The 21,354-nt window shown below is 43.5% G+C and overlaps 1 protein-coding gene across 1 annotated transcript in view; it reads left to right on the top strand.

The window, feature by feature from the left end:
* The window catches only part of SH3RF3 (SH3 domain containing ring finger 3), a 355,587-nt gene that overhangs the window by 196,238 nt on the left and 137,995 nt on the right, over positions 1 to 21,354 (top strand). The window contains exon 2 of the mRNA XM_077915849.1: positions 1,602 to 1,877. Within this exon, the coding sequence (XP_077771975.1) occupies positions 1,602 to 1,877 (276 nt within the window). The remainder of the gene's footprint in view (positions 1 to 1,601; positions 1,878 to 21,354) is intronic.

The following is a 21,354-nucleotide window of genomic DNA, read 5'->3' as shown; positions in this document are numbered from 1 at the left end:
CAGCTGTTCTGGTGATTCACAGCCAACAGCCCCTTCCATTCTTTCCTGATCACAGTACTTAGATTACAAGTCACCCCTCTGAAATCGGGGCCTGTTGTAGGCTATTGTGTTCATGGTACAAAGCTGGCCAGAATGAGTGTTATTGGAAGCAAACTGATTTTTTTTCCTCATGCGTTCTGCAGTGAAAAACCCTTTGGTGTTACTATTTAATTGGTTGGTGGTATCTGTTTGTCAATTTGCCAGCAGGTTCTCTCTTAACTGCTGTCATTTGACATTGCTGAAACATAAATGCAGAGTGATTGAGTTGCCAACATGCTATTAAGTCCTCTACAAAGAGCTTTTCGATGTACTACTGCTTCAGGCTTTTGTGGTTCTATTGATTGATTCGAATACTAAAGAAATCCTTGGCATTGACAGCCCTGGTAAGAAAATGCGGCTTCTCTCTGGGAAATTGTTGGGCATTGCCACAGGGACAGTGGTGGGTTTTCCTTTGGTTTTCCTCTGGCAGAGACTTGGCCTCTGGCAGAGCTTACCCAGTTGATGGGTGTTGACCACCCATATGGGAGAGGAATAGAAACCCCAGCGGCCACTGATCTTTATGAAATGGGTCCACTTAAGTCGAGGAGCCCACGAAGTGGATGGTGATATCAGATTTCAGAGTGGTTCAGCAGACTCCTAATTGCGAAAAACAGGAGATTGCCACAATTCTGTTTTGGTTTTCGAACTGGTCACTCACCATTTGAGACCAAAGATGGCAGATCACTTTGAGAAGGGCTGGCTAATCTTAGGATGCCCAGAACATCCCATGACATTGAGGATATTATTTTATGGTCTTGAAATTGTACTTCTGGACCAGACTGCCATGCTGTATGCATCACAAAACTATTTGTCATTGGTGTGTGTATGTTGGGGGGTGGATGACTGTGTGACAGCCAGAGACCACTTGTTAGAACTCCTAGTGCATTGGGGACCAAGGTCCTCGGGGGGCGGGGGGGGGGGAAACAGTGGCCTCCGCCTTCCTTGGCCAGACTGTCCCTCTGGGCTGGATGTGACAGGTGCATGCCCTTGGTTGTAAGGCTGTGAGTGGGAAGGTCCTGTGGTAAGTACGGGTCTGTCCCCTTGACCTGAAAACCCCATTAACATGTGTTTTGTTTTCTGCAGTGGATGACAGTGTAGCACAGAGTAGGGGATGGGAATATCAGAGGCAGCCCCCTGCTGGGGATTCTGCTACCCTGCGGGAATGTGGCTTTGGGCCAGTTTACCTTCTCTCTCTCCCTGCCTCAGCCCCCTCACCTGTAAATGACAGTAATTCAGCCCCCGTTCCACAGTACTTTTCAGCAGAGTGAGTTGGTTCCTGTGGACAGTCCAGGAGTGTGCTTGGTCCCCGTCTCACGTGGAGTGTTGGGGGGCCTGGCAATACAGGGACTGTCTTGTCTCAGCAGGGCAAGCATCCCCATACAGGGGTCTGTTTCTTTGAAGTACTTCCCACTCTGGAACATTCTGTATGTGCCCACACAACACGGGAGCCCCCACCCTGGACAGATCTGAAGGGGCGGCAGGGAGGCCACATTGAGTAACCGGGTACTATGTTTTCCTTTCAGACTCTTTCCCAGCTTCCCTATGGGAAGGCGCTCTACAGTTACGAGGGAAAGGAACCCGGCGACCTCAAGTTCAGCAAGGGCGATGTCATCATCCTGCGGCGCAAGGTGGATGAGCACTGGTACCACGGGGAGCTGCATGGGGCACATGGTTTCCTGCCTGCCAGCTATATCCAGTGTGTCCGGCCCCTGCCGCAGACCCCGCCCCAGGGCAAAGCACTTTATGATTTCGAGATGAAGGACAGAGACCAGGACAAGGACTGTCTGACCTTCACCAAGGTGAGGGGGGGACCCCCGTGAACACTGCCGCCCACCTCTGTGATTCCCACCTCCCTGCTAGTTTGAGTCCTGGCTCCTTCCCGCCATCCACCCTCCCTGCTGTGCCTTGGGAAGCAGAGAGAGCAGCTGTCCCTACTTCCTGAGTTTTTGTTTGATGGAAAGAGATGTTGCACAGCCTGACACGTAGCTCCGCCTGAGAGCTGACGGTGTGCTCATTGGGTAACAGGTGCGGCACCCTCTGTCACCTGAACCATGGGGTCTCTGCAGCAACTCAGGTGCAGAGGAGTGAAGTCTCTCAGGGACGGACTCACAGACCTGGGAGGGGGGCTCCTTGTGGGAGCCTGCTGCAGAGACCCCTGCAGCTCACAAGGAAGTGGTGTGGGGCCCAGAAACCAGCATGCCTCAGCCCCGTGCTCTGCAGCACCAGGGAGCACGCACATGTGTGCTGGGGGCAAGCCTGGGTCAGCCTTGTGGAGAGGGCACATGCACGTGTGTTGGGGGCCAGGCTGGGTCACCTTGCAGAGAGGGACCCGGGTGGTGGCAGACTCAGTGGCAGGTGCTGGTGGAATTGTTGTAGCGGAGCCCAGGGAGATACGGGAGGGCCTCTGCCCTTGTGAAGCGTGGAGAGACCAGAGGTGACGCAGCTGCCCTCAGCAGCTTTACCTACAGGCTGTCTCCCTGCTGTGGGAGCCCAAGCTCAGAGAGCTGAGGTGCTTCCTGAGGCCAGGGCTCAGCCTCTCCTGCCTTCCTGCTCCCCTCTCCCACCCTGCCTCCTATGAGCACGGACTGTCAGGACAGAGCTATAGCTCTAAATCTCAGACTTGAAAGCCCAGGGCCTTCCTTCTTCTGAGAGCCAAGGTTACCCCCTTTTCGCCACTGGGCTCAGGCAGAGCTAGCGGTGCTGGTGAACTCTCTGGAGGCCCGCGGGAGGACTGCACACACCATTTTTGAGCAAAATTGGCATGTCCTGTGCCTGGCTGCTATTTATGTCTTGTTCCATTGTTCAGACTGACAGTGAATAATCTATTTTTCATTCACAGATTCCACTCTTTCTTCCTTCCTTTTCATCAAGGTGTTCTGATGCTAATTCTGGTTGTCACCTGGCTGATGTGGCTTCTTAGGAAGCTGCAGCCAGACCTGCCCCACCCTCCTCCCATCTCCCCACTTGGTCTCTCTGGGTCTAGGCCTACAGTGCAGGGCCTGGAGTGCAGTGTTGGACAGAGCCCCTACTTTGCTCACTTTTCTGCCCAATGGACTCTGGAGAACCTGCCCTGAGAGAAGAATGCCCTGAGGGCCTGTGATGCTCTGTGCTGTCACTCTTGACCAAGAGCAGGAATCCCTGTCAATCTCTTGGGTTCTGGTTGGGCTCCTGCTGAAGAGATGGCTCCAGACTTCTTGGAGCTCAGCTGGCTCCAGCAACAGCCATCCTCACAGAATTGTGTTGGAGGAGGCTCTTTGACCCGGCAGAGTGCGATGTGCACTGACCACTGCAGAGCCCTGGAGCCCCCAGCTTCCTCTAGTGTGAGCACAGGCCTGCCTCTCCCACCAGTGTCATAACTGCTGTGTTAACATCCTTTGCTTGGGACCCTCACCTCCAGGGTGGAGACCCGAGCCCATTGTACAAGAGGACAGAGAGGCGCTTGCCCACTTATCAAGAAGTGTTCTTGCTTCTGCCTCTGCTGGGCACTGTGCTACACCGGGAGACTTGGACAGTCCTTCATAGCCCCAAGTCCAGTGGGAGAGGCAGGCAGGAGCAAGTCAAGAAATAAGTGTATCTATGTTTCTGAAAAAGGAACAGTTTAGCAGGCTGATGAATAAGATCTGAGTTGTCCAGCAACAGAAACAGCAAGATGCCAGGTGATTTTTCAGACTTATTTGTGATACTTTAAAGATGCAATAAAAACTATACTGATTTGGGGCCTTAAAAAAAAAAGAAAGAAATAAGTGTTCCAAAGCCAGCCTCAGAGAATAGCCCTGGCCACCCGGGAGTGAGATGCTATGGTCTTTTAGTAAAGGCTCCAGAATACTCAATGGTAGTGCTTCATGTTTGCTATTTCAAAAGAAGCAGTAAAGTATCTTCATGGGGAACATTAGAACTCAGGCTTTCTTAGACTCATTCTGTAGTTGGCAATGTTCTTATTTTGAATTAAGTTGAGGGTACAGTGTCTGCATCTGGGGAGTGAGCGGGCATCACCAGAGGTGTCTGTGGCTATGACGGCTTCTGGGAGATGGCATTGGAGTTGAGACTTAGGGGCAAAGGTGCCAGTGCAAGAGGACCTGGGGGTCTCTGGCTACATAATGTGGCTGTTCCCACTGGAAGCCAGGTAGGAAGTGCATATCTTAGGGAGTTTTTCAAGGACTTTTCATTCTTGCATCTTGTGGGTGAATGTGGAGAGTTAGAGACACCTGCACATGATTCCCGGTGAAAATCATGCTGTGACATCCACCCCCTGTCATGTTCACATAACCTTCTTAGGAGCACCCATTTTTGCCCTTCTACTTGGATTAAGACACAACCACACCTACCAAGCACCTGTTCTATCTGTAGCTCTTACCTCTAAACGTCTTCAGACAAAGCGTCTGAAGGACATGGGTGAGGAATCATGACTCTCTTCTGCTTGATTCATATTTCCTCTTACCCACACTGCTTGCCTAACATTTCCCTTCCATGTACATCTGACCAGCTCATTTGTTTCCATGCCTGGGATGCTGTTTCCATCTGACAACCTCCGTTTATATCATACCTCAAGTGACTCCGGGCTTGGCATCACTGCTTCAGACCAGCTTGGTTTTGCCTGCATGGAATGCTTTGTTGTTTGCATGTGTTCCACTCTGGAGACATCAAGGCAAGAAGGGTCTCTAAAATCCACAGATGATGCTAACTGACCTTTCAGAAGCATCATTGTGATGGGATTGATTGGGTTTAAAAAGGCAGGAAGAAAAAAAAAAAAAAGGCAGGAAGCAGGGGGATCAAAGCAAGATTTTTACCTTCGGCATTGGCTCTTGAACAGTCCTGTTAAAATTGCATTAATTAAAGCCATTCTAAGACCAAAGGCCTTGTTTCATTTAAGAAGAAAATGAATAATTACTTTTTGTAAAGCAGCTATGAAAAGCATAATTTATAACTTAGTAGTCCCACTCCAAAAAGCAGGGCATGTGAAAATACAAAACCCAAAGGAAAGAACTACAGTGTGCCCAGTGCAGCTCTGCTGGCTGCTCTCTTACAGGCTCTCACATGAGGCTTTGATGCTTGCTGCCCTCCACGTGCACAGGGAGGGAAGGGGCCTGCTGGGGAGGCACCCTTGGTGCAGGGACATGGCAGTGAGAGATCTCACATGTTGGGAAAACACTTCACCTTGCTGGGCCTCCCAATCTTCAGGGTCAGGACACAGATCCTACAGAGGGGCACCAAGGGCTGAGTGATCCAAGTAAAGAGCTAAACTTAGGGCTTGGCAGACAAGTGGGGACATTGAGTTCCATTTGCTTGGTGGCAGCTTACTCTCCGTATTACCTTATTTTCACTCAACTACAAAATTCAGCAAATATTCATTAAGCCCTAACGATGTGAATTCCAGTTAATGAGAACGCTTTCATCACCCTGCCAGGGAGCTGTACTGGAAGTAAAGGGCCTGGGACTACCCTTTAGTGAATTCACTCTGAAATGCTCGGAAATCCTGAGAGGCCATGAGATTTTTCTCTTGGGTGGTGCCTGGCTGACCCCAAAGCCACGTTTGCACACAGCTAGCAGCAGGAGCCTGAGGCTCACTGTGTTGGGCTGAACCCCGTCATGCTTGCCATGTGAGGCTGCAGGAAAGCTCCTTTCCAATGTTCACCTCTCTCTCTTCCCTGGCCATCTCCAAGGGCCTGAGGGATGCTCTGAGTCGGCAAAGACCCACGTAAATCACCTCCATGCTGTCCTGGCTTAGCCCTAGTCTTCTGTTCTTGGGATCACCACAGGCGCCTTCCATGTGATCTTATGATGCTACTGAATGTTTAGTCATTGTTTCCCAAAAGTGTAGGGCTTCCGTCCTATGTGAATTAACCCAGCATTAATCCCAAACTGTGTGCTTCTGATCCAGAGAACAGGCTTAGACAAAAATCAAGTCTAGACAGTTTGGGGTCTAGAGTCGGGTAAACAAGGTTATAAATCATGATACTTTTTTATTATTAAATGGCAACTTCGGGACATGTACTTACTCTCTGAGTCTCTTTTATTAACTGCCGTGGAGTCTATAACAGGATTCAATGAGCAATGGCATTTGGATAACAGAGCTCAAAATAGGCATTCGATAAGTATTTGCTTTCTATCCTCTGCCTTCTTCCTGTTCAAGAGAAGATGAAGTTAGGTCAGATACTTAGCACTTTTTATGTTGGTCCAGAATGCTCACAGAAACACGGACACCCTTCCTGAGGCACACGCTGCACGGGGAGCTGAGAGTCTATCTGGCCAGTTGGCCACACCCATAGCTTTCTGGCTAACTCCCTCAGGGTATTGCCCAGGGCTGTGAAATCTCAGCCTTGTGTCAAGACTGCTGTCCCCAACGCTGAGCACCAGGCCTGCTGTGTCATCCCTGCTTCTTCTGGAGGGGTGATAAGGAATGCTTTCAGGACTGGAAGGACTCAGGAAACAAAGTGGGATGAGCCTCAGTGCAATTCTCGCTCAGGTTTCCTTCAGAAGTTACCAGAGAATCTCAGTTACCTTTGTGGCTCGGGGCTCCCTCTTCCCAGCCTCCTCTGCTGCCTGGCCATCTGGGCAGAGGAGGCACCTTTACTAAGGTGGCCAGTCCCCAGCATGAGCACCCAAGTGGTGACAGGAGAGCAGCCAGAGGACTGCTGAGGAATGTCCTTGCCCAGCCCCGTATTTGAACATCCAGGTGAGGGTTGGAGACACTGAATCTTAGATTTTCAGGCAGAGCTTGAGTTATGTCTGAAGCTTTGTCAGAAGATATTTTCAGACAGGTGCACAATGTGAGTTCTTCCCCAGGACTAGCCTCCCACCTGGTGTGCTCCGTCTCCCTGGCTCACTGCAGGCACCCCCAGCCTGTTGTCACCTCAGTGGCTGGGGCATGCCCCACCTGCTTCCAGTCTCCTCAGAGCCAACATCAGAGGCTGTGCTGCCTGTGAGACCCTACCTGACCTAGCGTCCACCTCCCTCCCGGGCCTGCCTCTGGCACACTCCACTCCTGGCTCCACTGGCCTCCCCACCCTGCCCTTCCCTCCATCCAAGCCTGCTGGCTCTCCTGGGGCCTCTGCAGCCCTCCCCACCTGTCTGCACGTCCCTCAGAGTGCCCCTGACCCCTGAGGGGTGGAACCTCCCCATGCAGCACTCCACACCCCATTTTCTCCTCCTGAGAAGGTAGTATGCATATTTTAATGTGACAGGTGTCTGTCTTATGTGTGCGTGTAGGTTTCCCAAGGGTGGCCATCCTGCAGTTTCTAACTGCCTGTCCCCATTGTGGGACAGTGAAGGGAAAACAGGACTTTGAATACACATTCAGGCACTCTGCCTTGGCCTGGGCAAGGGGTCACCTGCTTTGCTCTAGAGAGTGTAAGCTGATTTTCATCCAGCCTCCTTGATCCATTTATTCATTCCTTCATCAGATGTTTATCACTGCTGGATTGTGTTCCAGGTGGGCCAGTGGGTGGGAACAGAGTCTCACCTTCAAGTGCCCACAGCCCACAGTGGGTGCACCAGGAGAGGGATCGTCACAGAACCTGAGCTTCCATCCTATGGAGAGAGTATGTGTGTGTGCATATGGCTTGTGTGGCATTGTGTGTCTGTGGTGTGTGTGCATACATGTGGCGGTGTGTGTAAGAGGAGACCTCTGGGCCCCCAGGAGGGTGTGGTGTGTGGCCTCTGGGATCTCCTCTTATACCAGGACCACCCCTGTGGGTGTAGGCGAGGCCCCTTCCAGCTCTGCCCCTCTCTTCTAGAGCACTGCCTTTCTCTGGGTGTCCCAGGCCTCTGACGGCCTCTGGAACTGAGATGGGGTGTGCAAGACTGGACAGTGCTGGTTCTGGAAGGTCCTGGCTCCCGGTGTCCTCAGGAGGACAGTAGAGGGTTAATGGCAGCCATGACTGCATTGGGAGCCTCACCCAGAACTGCCCAGAGGAACCATTTGTGCTTTTTCTGCAACAAATTGCTGCAGGAGTTTGTGAACTTTTCCCTTTTCCATTTGCCTTCTTCCCGGGAAGTGGGCCAGGGGCTCTGCACACTGGTGAGCTTTCTGGTGGGGAGGCGTCAGTGACAGTACACTCAGGACGAGGTGGCCATGGCCTGGGGCAGCCACAGGGACAGGTGAAAGAGGCACTCCCTCTGGTCCCCATGCTTCTTGGAAACCACTTGACTGTGGCGATGGGGACGGGAAGATTTGAGTGGCGCTCCAGGAGTGTGTTTGCTCTCCGTGGCCCCGCAGGGACATTTCTGGCTACTTTGTCCATGTTATTGCCACACCCCATGTGGAGGAGAGTGAAGCACTAGAGCCTCAGAGGTTGGTGTGTGCAGACTTGCTGAAGGAACCTGCCAAGGTTGTCAGTGGACGGGCTGTCTCAGCTGAGTCCCCAATGGGTGAGCGGGGACATTTCCTGAATTATGTTTCTGAAATGGTATTGAAGGACAGGGTGCTCGGCCAGCAACCGTCAGTGTTATCCAGAGGGCTTCTGTGTGCACACAGACGTGCTACCCTCCTTGTGGGTCAGAAGGGGGAACTTCAGTGCTCTGCTCCCAGCTTCTGCTTGTAACAGAGCCCATCTGCTTACAGATCCGTTTTCCCCCGGGTAGGAACAAATGCACAGACTTTGGGTGGGTTAGGTGAGTGAAATGGAAATGCAGTTGGAGGGGCCCCCGGGGGCCCATTCTTGGTTTCGGCTCAGGTCATGATCTCAGGGTCATGTGATCAACCCCTGCATCGGGCTCAGTGGGAGTCTGTTTCAGATTCTCCCTCTCCCTCTGCCCCTCTCACCATGCTCTCTCCCTTGCATACGCGCTCTCTCTCTTTCTCTCTCTAGTAAATAAATAAATCTTAAAAAAAAAAAAAAAGAAATGCATTTTGAAGGCCCGTTTTAGATGGCAGGCCTACCGTGGTACCTGAATCCTTTGCAAATGTATTACCTACTGAGCCTTGGGAAGAAAAGCAATATACTTTTTTAATAACCATGTTACGTTCATGGCCCAGACTTACGGTCACTTAGGAGCACCCTGAGACCACCTGAATGCAAAGGAGAGCCACTCTTGTACACCAGTGGCATGTGGTGTATTTTCAAAGCTTGGAAATTAGAGGGAAGAAGGAAAACAGCATATGGAATTAAACTGCCCCACGGCGAATAATGAGCACCTGACATGAAACATGTGAATGAAATTGAGCCATGACTCTGAAAGTGAAATGATGTGGTGGGAACAGCTTTCCTCCATAAAATCCTCACATGCTGCCATATTGGCCCAAAGCTTGTCTGCCCCTCCTGACTATCAGTGGTGTCTAGTTAGATTTTGTTTACTCAACCATATCAAGCAGGGGTTGGTAAACTGGTGCTTGCAGGTCAAATCCTACCCTCCTGCTGCCATTTGTGTAAATAAAGTTTTATTGGCACTTACTCTTCATTTACACGTTGTCTGGCTCCTTTCACACCAAAACAGAAGACTGGCATATGTGACAGAGACATATGGCCTTAAAATCCTGAGGTATTGACTGGCCCTTTCTAGGAAAGTTTGCTGATCTGTTACATAGAGCACAGCGCTATGGAGGCCAAGCACTCAGTGTTCTTCAGCATCTCACTCAGCATGGCTTTGTTCTGAGGCCACTGGCAACACACCATGTTGAGTGTGACATGCAAGGGATGCCTTTCTCTATGAAGCAGCAACTGAAAACTCAGGTCTGAACCATGTAGCTCAATCCTGCCACTGTCATTTAGAAAGGCATTTAGAGTTTGAGTGGGGAGCAATTCTCTATACTCCAGAGAGGCCACAGAGCAGGGATTTCCCCTTTTCCTTATCCTTCTGAAAGCACTGCCTCCAGCTTTTTAAAATATGACAGTGAGTCAGAGACCTGATGTGGTCCAGCCATGAAAAAAGGCTCATTGTTTCCCTGGTCCTGTATTGGTGGCAGGAGAAGTTAATACTGTTTCCAGAACATAACAGACCTCGTGCTGGTAGCTCTGACGTGCTGCAGGGAATTTTCCCATTGCCCAGCACTCAAATGCTCTTGGGAGGCTGTCTCCATTGTGCAAGTTTGGGTCAGAGGCAGAGCTGTAGGAGATCTTTCTCGACACTCCTAGGCAAATGTAGTTTTACTTATTTGTGTGTATAGAGAGTGACTGGCTTCCTACACCCACTTTTCTTCCAGCCAGCCCAGTCTCCCCAACAAAATTCATGCCACCTAAATGGGATTGTTTTGGATCCTACCACTGCCATGAAGCCAGGAATTGCCCTCTATCAATATTTGAGCCCGATCAGAGACCTGCCACCAGGTACCACCAAACCACCACTGGGACTGTATTGAATTTGTATCTGATAGGCAGATGGGTCTATGCAGGTTACACCTGCTCATCTCACTAACCTCACAGGAGCGCACTGACAGGATTGGATTTTGAACCCCACTTATTGCATTTTGCTGGGATTTCACTGTACTTACATTGTATGGGGTGATGTCCATCTCTTTATGAGCAGACCTTTCCCACCAAGTGTTGAGCTCTTCTTGGAAGGGAGAGTTTCTTACTCATATCTGGCTCTTAAGGGATGCTAGCTTATTGGTGGCCACAGCAGAAACAGGTTGGCACTGCTTAATGCTCGGAGTAAAGACAAGCCCCTGGCCTAAGAGGTGACACTTGTTTTTGGATGGCTCTCCCTTATGTGGAGCTGCATTCACTTCTCAGTACCTTGGAGCCCTTAATGCGTATCTTCCCTTCCCAGGTGACTCAGAATGAACCCAGATCTTCAGTGTGGTAATGATGCCAAGGCTGGAAGACAGTAACCATGCCCTTCGCTCAGATATCTCATATCTCAGGCTCAGTGATCCCACTTTCTTCTCTGGCTCTCTGTGACTTGATTTCAGACTATCACGTAATGGTTGGCTTCCTCAGTGTGTGATGTCTCTTTACAGATGTGTTAGAACCAATTGCAGTACTCAGGGTATGCTGTGACTTGTCTACACTGAATGGATTATTACCTTAGAAAAATCTTTTCTCCTTTCTCCTTTATTTCACTGAGTATAATACCCTCCAGTTCCATCAACGTCGAAGCAAATAAAGGGGAAAGGAGAAAAATGAGTGGGAAATATCAGAAAGGGAGGCAGAACATGAGAGACTCCTAACTCTGGGAAACAAACTGGGGGTGATGGAAGGGAGGTAGGCGGGGGGGTGGGGGTGACTGGGTGACAGGCACTGAGGGGGGCACTTGATGGGATGAGCACTGGGTGTTATTCTATATGTTGGCAAATTGAAAACCAATAAAAAATAAATTTATAAATAAAAAAATCTTTTAATCTAAATAAACCATAATATACCATCATGTCCGCTAATCAAAGTTGTACAGGTTGGTAATTGGAAAAAATATCCTTATACTCACTCACCCAGTGGAGAGATGGTGAGATACTAGCACCCGAGTCCTTTTACCTTTCCCTCTTCCCATGTCCTTAACACCATAGATGAGTTGTGTCTGTTCTTCCAGCTTCAAATACATGGACCATACATGTATATTTTTGTGTCCAGTTTTATTTTCTCTCAACATTACATTTGTGAGCTACATCTACCTTGTTGTAGGATGCTATTGTTTGTTCATGTTCATCACTCTATTTTTTAAAAGATAGACTTAATTTGTAGAGCAATTTTAATTTTGCTCCTGAGTTGAGCAGAAGGTGCAGAGATTTCCCATGTAACCCTAGCCCCATGTGGACACTGCCTCCCCCATCAACATCCATCACCAGAGAGGTACATGTGTAATGACATTAATGAACCTTCACTGACACATCATAATCACCCAAAGTCCACATTTTACATCAAGGTTTACTCTTGAGGTTATACATTCTGTGGGTTTGGACAAATTTATAAGGACATATATCCACCATTATGGCATCATACAGAGTATTTTCACAACCCTAAAAAATCTTCTGTGCTCCACCTATTCATCCCTTCCCTTTCTACTCCCCAACCCTTGGCAACCATTGATCTTTTTACTGTCTCCATAGTTTTGCCTTTTCCACAATGTCACATACTTGGAATAACATAATATGTAGCCTTTTCAAATTGGCTTCTTTCACTTAGCTTTATGCATTTATGTTTCCTTCATGTCTTTTCATGGTTTGATAGCTTATTTTCAGTGTTGAATAATATTCCACCATCTAGATGTACCACATTTTATTTATCCATTCACCTACTGAAGGACATCACATAATTGCTTCCAAGCTTTAGGATTATGAATAAGCTGCTATAAATATCTTGTGCAGGTTTTTGTGTGGATATAAGTTTTCAACTCTTTTGGGTAAATACCAAGGAGTGTGACTGCTGGATTATAAAGTAGAAGTATGTTTTTTTTTTTTAGAAGTATGTTTAGTTTTGTTAAAAACAAGACTATCATCTGAGGTGGCTGTACTATTTTGCATCTCCCACCAGCCATGAATGAGTGTTCTGTTACTCTGCATCCTTGCCAGCATTGGGTGTTGTCAGTGTTCTGGATTTCATCCACTGTAATACATGTATACTGGCATATTGTTGTTTTAATTTTCATTGCCCTAATGACATATGACATGGAACTTTTTTTTCATATTCATATTTGCCATCTGTATATCTTCTTTGGTGAGGTGTCGTTAGGTTTTTGGTCCATTTTTCAATTGGATTGTTCATTTTCTTATTTTTTTAAGTAGGCTCTATGCCGAATGTGGGCCTTGAACTCACAACCCTGAGATCAAGAGGACATGCTCTACTGACTGTGCTAGCCTGGTGCCCTTGTTTTCTTACTGTTGAATTTTAAGAGTTATTTGTATTTTTTTTTTATCATAGTCCTTTATCAAATATATCTCTTGCAAATATTTTCATGAATCTGTGGCTTTTTATTCTCTTGATAGTGTGTTTTGCAGAGTAGAAATTTTTTATTTTAATGATGCCCAGCTTATCAATTCTTTCATAGATTGGCCTTTGATATTGTATCCAAAAAATCATCACCAAATCCAAAGTCATCTGGATATTCTCCTTTGTTATCTTCTAAGAGTTTTATATTTTTGTGTTTCATGTTTATTCTGTTATTCAATTAGTTAATGTTTATGAAGGGTGTAAGGTATGTGTCTAGATTCATTTTTTACATGTGACTATTCAATCATTCTAGCATCATTTGTTGAAAAGACTATCTTTTCTTCCTTGTATTGCCTTTGTTCCTTTGTCAAAGATCAATTAACTGTATTTATGTGGGTCTAATTCTGTATTTATGTAGGTCATAATTCTGTTATGCTCCTTTGATATCACTTTATAGTCTATCACCCATCCCACACTATCTTCAGCCATGTAACTTCCAGTAAGTCTTGATGTCATATAATATCACTATTTGTTTTTCTCTTTCAAATTGTGTTGGCTATTCTGGGTCTTTTACTTTTTCAAATAAACTTTAGAGCCAACTTGTCAATATCACAAAATAACTTGCTGAGATTTTCATTGAAATTGCATTAAATCTAGAAGATGAAAAAAACTGACGTCTTGAAAATAGAGTCTTCCTATCCATGAACATAGAATATCTCTCTGTTTTGTTTTTAAATTTTAATAACCAGAGTTTTACAGTTTGTCTCATATAGCTCTTGTAGGTATTTTGGTACATTTGTACATAAGCATCTCATTTTTTAGGTACTAATGTACAGTATTGTGATTTTAATTTCAAATTCCACTTACTCATTGCTAGTATATAGAAGTGTTTAACTTTTGTATATTAATCTTATATCCTACAGCCCTGCAATAATTGCTTATTAGTTCAAGGAGTTTTTCATTTATTCTTTCAGATTTTCTATGTAAACAATTATGTCATCTGCAAACTAAATAAAGAAGCTTTATTTCTTCCTTCCTAATTTGTATGCCTTTTATTTCCTTTTCTTGTCTTATTGCATTAGATAGGATTTCCAGTATAATGTTGAAAGGCTGTGGTGAAGGGGGAAATCTTTGCCTTATTCCTGAACTTTGTGGGAAAGCTTCTCGTTTCTCACCATTATTATGCCAGCTGTAGGGTTTTTGTAAATGTTCTTCATAAGTTGGGGAAGTTTTACTTTATTCTAACTTGCTGAGAGCTTTTTTTTTTTTTTTTGACATCCTGAATCAATGTTTAATTTTGTTAGAGGCTTTTTCTATGTCTATTAAGGTGAGGATGTGATTTTTCTTCTTTAGCTTGTTAATGGGATGAATTATATTAATTGACTTTTGAATGTTGAACCAGCCTTGCATACCTAAAATAAATTCCAGTTGGTCATACTGCATAATTCTTTTTATACTTTGTAGTATTCGATTTGCTAATATTTTGTTGAGGATTTTTGCATCTATGCTTATGAGAACTATTGGTTTGTAGTTTTCTTTGCCTGCTGTGTCTTTGGTTTCAGTATTAGTGTAATGGTAGCTTCATAAAATGAGTTAGGAAGTCATCCCTCTGCTTCTACCTTCTGGAAGAGATTGTTAGATAATTTGGTATAGTCTCTTCTTTAAGTGTTTGGGGGAATTCACTAGTGAACTTATCTGGTCTGGTGCTTTCTGTTTTGGAAACTTATTAATTATTGATTCATTTTCTTTAATAGACATAGGTCAATTCAGATTGTTTCTTTTATATGAATTTTGACAGATAACATCATTAAAGGAATTGGGCCATCTCATTTAGGTCATCAAATTTGTGGGAGTGGTATTGTTCATAATATTCCTATATTATCCTTTTAATGTTTAGGATCTATAGTAATGGCCTCTCTTTCATTATTGATATTAGTAATTTGTTCCCTTTCTTTTTTTTCTTTGTTAGCCTTGGTGAGAGGCTTATTTTATTGATCTTTTCAAATAATCAGCTTTTGGTTTTGTTGATTTCCTTTATTGATTTCCTATTTTTAATTTCATCGATTTCTGTTCTATTTATTTTCTTTTCTTCTGCTTACTTTGGATATAATTTGCTCTGCTTTTTCTAGTTTTCTAAGATGGAAACTTAGATTATTGATTTTATTTTCTTTATAGATTATTGAGCTTTCTTCTTTTCTGATATATGCATTCAGTGTTATAAATTTCCCTCAGCTCACACATTTTGACAAGTTGTGTTTTCGTTTTCATTTGTTTTAAAATATTTTAAATTTTCCTGATATTTTTTTCTTTGAACCAAGTGTTATTTAGTATTATATTATTTAATTCCCAGGTATTTTGTGATTTCCCAGTTACCCTTCTGTTATTGATCTCTAGTTATTTATTGATCTCTAGTTTAATTCCACTGTGATCTGAGAACAGACATTGTATTGTTTCTGTTCTTTTAACTTTGTTATAAGGTGGGTTATGGCCCCACGTGTGATCTATATTGGTGAATGTTCCATGTGAGTTTAAGAAGAATGTATATTTTTTTGTTCTTAGATGAAGTAGTTTATTGATGTCTATTATTGTCAGTTGATTGATAGGTATTGTTGCCTTCAGCTGTGTCTTTACTGATTTTCTGCCTGCTGGATTGGTCGATTTCTGGTAGAAGGATGTTGAGTCTCCAACTATAATAGTGGATTTATCTATTTCTCCTTGCAGTTAGGTAAGTCTTGCCTGATATATTTTGACTCTCTGTCCTTAAATGCATATTCACTAAGGGTTATTATGTCTCTTTGGAGAATGGATTCCTTTATCATTATTTAATACCCTTCTTCATCCCCAGCAACATTCCTTGCTCTGAATTCTGCTTTGTTCAAAATTAATGTAGCTATTCCCACTTTCTTTTGATTAGTGTTCATCATGGTATATCTTTCCCCATACATTTACCTTTAATTCACATGTATCATTATATGTCAGGTGGGTTTATTGTAGACAACATATAGTTTGGTCTGGCTGTTTGATCCACTGTGACAATCTTTGTTGTTCAATTTGTGAATTTAGACCATTGACATTCAGCGTGATTATTTGATATTTTTGATTAATATTTACCACATCTGTTTCTGTTTTCTATTTGTTGCCCTTGATTTTTGTTCCTATATTTGCCCTCCACTCTCTCTATCTCTCTCTCTTTGCTTTCTGTGGTTTTAATTGAGCAATTTATGTGATTCTATTTTCTTTTTTTAGCATATCAATTGTATTTAAAAAATTTTTAGCAGTTGCCCTAGAATTTGCAGTATAAATTTGCAGTTAATAATGTTCACTTTCAAAAAACACTGTACTAGGGATCCCTGGGTGGCGCAGCGGTTTGGCGCCTGCCTTTGGCCCAGGGCGCGATCCTGGAGACCCGGGATCGAATCCCACGTCAGGCTCCCGGTGCATGGAGCCTGCTTCTCCCTCTGCCTGTGTCTCTGCGCCTCTCTCTCTCTCTCTCTGTGACTATCATAAATAAATAAAAAAAAATTAAAAAAAATTAAAAAAAAAACACCGTACTATTTCACAGGTAGTATGACTACTTTTAATAATTAAATAATCCTAACTCTTATCTCTTGTCCCTTATACATTCTGTCATTCATTTTACTTACACATGTGTGTACATGATATATGTAATATATGTGTATATATAATATATAATAATATATAGGCATATATGATTGAATATATTGTTCCTATTTTAATTGAACAAACTATTCAGCTAGATCAATTAAGAATAAAAAAAATAAAAGTTACATTTTACCTTCACTTGTTCCTTCTCCAATTTCTTTTCTTTATGTAGATTCAAGTTTTTGACCTACATACTTCTCTAAAGAACTATTTTAATATTTAATATTTCTTGCAAGACAGGTCCACTAGCAACAAATTCCTTAAATTTTGTTTGTCTGAAAGTCCTTATTTATCCCTCACTGTCAAAGGATAATTTTTCAGTGTACCTAGTTCTAGGCTGGTGGGTTTTTCCTGTTAATACTCTGTATATTTCATTCCACTGTCTTCTTGCTTACAAGAAGTTTTTGAGAAGTCAGGTGTGATTCTTATTTTTGGTTCTCCATAATATGATGTTTTCCCTTGCTGGCCTGAGTATTTTTTCTTTTTCTTTTTTCTTTTTTTTACATTGATATCTTCTCTTTATTTTTATTTAGTTTTTGGTATTTTTTTTATTGGAGCTCGATTTGCCAACATATAGTATAACACCCAGTGCTCATCCCATCAAGTGCCCCTCTTAGTGCCCATCACCCAGTCACCCCATCCCCTGCCCACCTCCCCTTTTACCACCCCTTGTAAATCAATTGGAGAGTATTTTTTCTTTATCTTTGATTTTCAGTCCTTTGATTATGCCTAGGTTGTGGGAGGTTTTTTGGCATTTATCTTGGTGTTCTTTGAACTTCCTGGGTCTGTGGTTTGATGTCTGACATTAATTTGGAGAAATTCTCAGTCATTATTGTGTCAAATATTTCTTCTATTTCCTCCCTTCCTTTCCTTTCCTTTCCTTTCCTTTCCTTTCCTTTCCTTTCCTTTCCTTTCCTTTCCTTTCCTTTCCTTTCCTTTCCTTTCCTTTCCTTTCCTTTCCTTTCCTTTTTTCTTCTCCTTGTGATATTTCCATTATGCATACATTACACGTTTTGTAGGTATCTCACATCCTGTTCTTTTTTTCTAGTCTTTGTTCTCTTTGCTTTTCAGTTTTGGAGGTTTCTATTGAGATATCCTTAGAGTCAAAGATTCTTTCCTCGACAATGTTCAGAGTACTAATTAGTCTATCTAAAGATTTTTCATTTCTATGATGGTGTTTTTATCTCTAGCATTACTTTTTGTTTCTTTCTTAGACTTTCTGTCTCTCTACTTACATTGCCCATCTGTTCTTGCATGCTGTACACTTAGTCCTTTATAGCCCTTAGCATATTAATCAGAGTTGTTTTAAATTCCCCATCTGATAGTTCCAAACATCCATGCTTTGTCTGAGTCTGGTTTTGTTCTGATGCTTGTTCTGTCTCTTCAAACTGTATTTTTGGTTTTTGTTTTGTTTCGCCCTTTAGTATGTCCAGTAATACATTTTTTTTCCCTTGATAGCCAGGTATAACGTACCAGGTAAAAAGAACTGCTATAAATTGGCCTTTAGTAATATGGTGGTGTTTGGGGAGGGGGGGAGCACTGTATAGTCCTATGGTCCTATCAGATCTTAGTCTTTTAAGGAACCTGTATGTTAAACTGTGAACTCCATGTGGATGTCTCTATTTTCCTCTTGTCTCCTTATGTAGCACAAGATGGCTAGAGTGGGCCAGAGGTGGGGATAGTATTGGAGGGCACTACCATAATTTAGTTAACAAAACCTCTCTTGCTGGGCATTTGTCTTTAGTTTCTCTCTAATTGAACAACACTGTAATGAACATTCTCAGAGCTAAATCTTTTTGCACATCTTTAATTTTCCTAGGGTAAAGTCTCTAGAAGTGCTCTTGTTAGATCAGTGGGTATGCAGGCTTTGATGTTTGATAGAAATTGCCGAACTACCTGCTATAAATTTATGTCTTCACCAGAAATGATAAAGTGCCTATTCCCTGCATGCCAACCAACACTTTATGTTCTTTTTTGCTAGTTTGATAGGCCAAATAGAACAATGAAGAAAAAAGAAAAACCTCTTCTTGTTTACAATTGTATTGTTTTGTGAGGTATAACTTTTAAAAATATGTTGAATGGCAAATTTACTTTTCTTCTTTTTTGTGAGTTGTCTCATTTTTGCCCTTGGCCTATTTTTCTTTAACGGTATTTGTCTTTTTCTTCTATTGTATCTTTAAGTTTTATGTAGTATTGATATTAAATTGTTGTTTCTCATAGATTCTCCAAGTTTTTTCTAGGTTTTTTTTTTTTTGCCTTTTTGTTTTGTTTTTGCTGTTTTTATTGTAGAGAATTTCATTTTTGTGTGTAGCCAAATCATTGTTATCATACTTCAAAAGGCCTTCCCTAGCTAGGATTAAACACCAATTCATATTTACTTCTTGGGCATTCAAGTTTTTTTTCTAACATTTAAATCTTTAATGTAATTCATTTTGGCATATATGATGTATTAGAGAAATTTTTAAATAGACAATTTTAATCATATTCTCTAACTTATTATTGCTGGTATGTGAGTAAACCAATGATTTTTATGTATGTATTTTAAAATTTGCAGTATTCAGATTATAAGACTGATGCGCTGCCCACTGCGCCAAGCGTCCTGCCTGCCCGAGTCCGTGCTGGCGGGTTGCCTTGGGGTCTGTGTTGTGCGTCGGAGGGTTCTGACCCCGTGGCTGCTGGCGGCCCCACCCGCCCCTCCCCACTCCTGCCGTCCACACCCGGTTGCAGGGGAGTCGTCTGGCCACCAGGGCTGCGGGTCTGCCATTAAGGCAGCCACAGGACCCCCTCCCCAGCTGCTCCCCAGCTGCTCCCCAGCTCCCGACTCACCCGCCACCTGCCTGCTCACCAATAAAGAAAGCCTGACCCTCTTCTAACCTGCCTACAAATGATCTTCTTCAGAATAGAATCAAAGTTATTGGCACAATCCTATGTACAACAATATTGCTTCCCCTAGTAAAGCAAACCAGCATTGCACTAACCACCCTGCCCTTTTGGGTTAAGATGTGAGTATCTCAGAGAAAGACAAGCACCATATGATTTTTCTCATATGTGGAATTAAAGAAACAAAATAGATGAACATAGGGGAAGGGAAGGAAAAATAAAATAAGATGAAATCAGAGAGGAAGACAAACCATAAGAAACTCTTAACTTGGGGATCTCTGGGTGGTGCAGCAGTTTGGTGCCTGCCTTTGGCCCAGGGCGTGATCCTGGAGACCCGGGATCGAGTCCCACGTCGGGCTCCCAGTGCATGGAGCCTGCTTCTCCTTCTGCCTGTGTCTCTGCCTTTCTCTCTCTCTCTCTGTGACTATCATAAATAAATAAAAATTTAAAAAAAGAGAAACTCTTAACTATAGGAAACAAACTGAGGGTTGTTGGAGGAGAGGTGGGTAGAGGAATGGGGTAATTGGGTGATGGACATTAAGGAGGGCATTTGATCTAATGAGCACTGAGTGCTATATGCAACTGATGAATCACAAAATTCTACTGAAGCTAATAAAAAACAAAACAAAAGTGTAAGCATCTCAAGATTATGGTAAAATGATGGGGTTTTTGAGTCCTAGGGACAAGCTAGCAACAACTGGATGAGAAATCAACTTCTTGCATTTGCAGAATAAAGGAATTATTGCATTAAAAAAAAAGAAGAAAGCCTGACCCGCTAAATAAATAAATAAATAAATAAATAAATAAATAAATAAATAAAATTTGCAGTACTTCTCAAATTTGCTTATTCTAATTTTAGTTGATACTGTTTTTTCTAGGTAAAATTTTTTATACTTTCTTTCCAATATTCATGCCTTCTGTCTTATATTCTTTTATTTCTTTGGCTCTAATGTCTAGACCAGTCCTAAGCAATAGTGTGGATAATATGGTATTTTCTGTTTTTTTTTTTTTTAAAGATTTATTTATTTATTTATTTATGAGAGAGAGAGAGAGGCAGAGACACAGGAGGAGGGAGAAGCAGGCTCCATGCTGGGAGCCCGATGCGGGACTCGATCCCGGGACTCCAGGATCGCACCCTGGGCCAAAGGCAGGTGCTAAACCGCTGAGCCACCCAGGGATCCCCCGGTATTTTCTGGTTTTTAACCAAAATTAACCTGGCATTTTCTTCTTTTGAATTTTACAAAATTAAATGTCTTTTTTTGGTGCTATTTTATTGTTGCAAAAACTCTGACACGTAGGAAACCTTCAATTACCTTTCCCTTTGTATGATCAGCACACATCCTAAGGGCCTCCCTTTGGCTGAATCTGAGTTGAGTTCATCACAGGCCCAGGACTCTCACCAGTTTTGAACTTGTGAGGTGAGCAAGGCATGGGAGTTCAGGGGCATTCTCTTCATCTCTCCTCATGACAGTTGGCTGCTTTGGCCCAACGATTACAGAAAAGCCTGTGCATTCTAATTCCTGAGCTAGAAGGGAACCCTTACAAATATCATTCTGTAGCCTAAGAACCACCTACCCTGTAACATATGAAAGGATATGTTCCCCTTGTAGTGTCTATTGTGTTTTTCTGGCTTGTATCAATTGAGAGAAGAAATACTCTGAAGTCACAGATTATTTTGTTATTTGATTTTTTTTTTAACTGGGAGGTTGGGGATGAGGGCAGAGAAAATGAGGCGTATGATTGCTCCTAGACTCTCCTCTGTGAGAAGCAGGTGAGGAGAGGTTTGAAATAGACCATGGGGAGCTTCTCTGACAGACACTCACCCTTGCTTTTCCCTATCTGTGTTCTCTAAAAGGCATATCCCACCCTCATTAGATCACTCTACCTTGACCCAGATGAACACCCCAAAAATGTGTGGTCCCTTAGCTCACAGATA

Source organism: Canis aureus, chromosome 11, assembly GCF_053574225.1.
Source record: "Canis aureus isolate CA01 chromosome 11, VMU_Caureus_v.1.0, whole genome shotgun sequence".
Lineage (NCBI taxonomy): Eukaryota > Metazoa > Chordata > Mammalia > Carnivora > Canidae > Canis > Canis aureus.
Note: the sequence above shows the minus strand (reverse complement) of the source record. Positions and strands in the feature narration are given on the sequence as shown.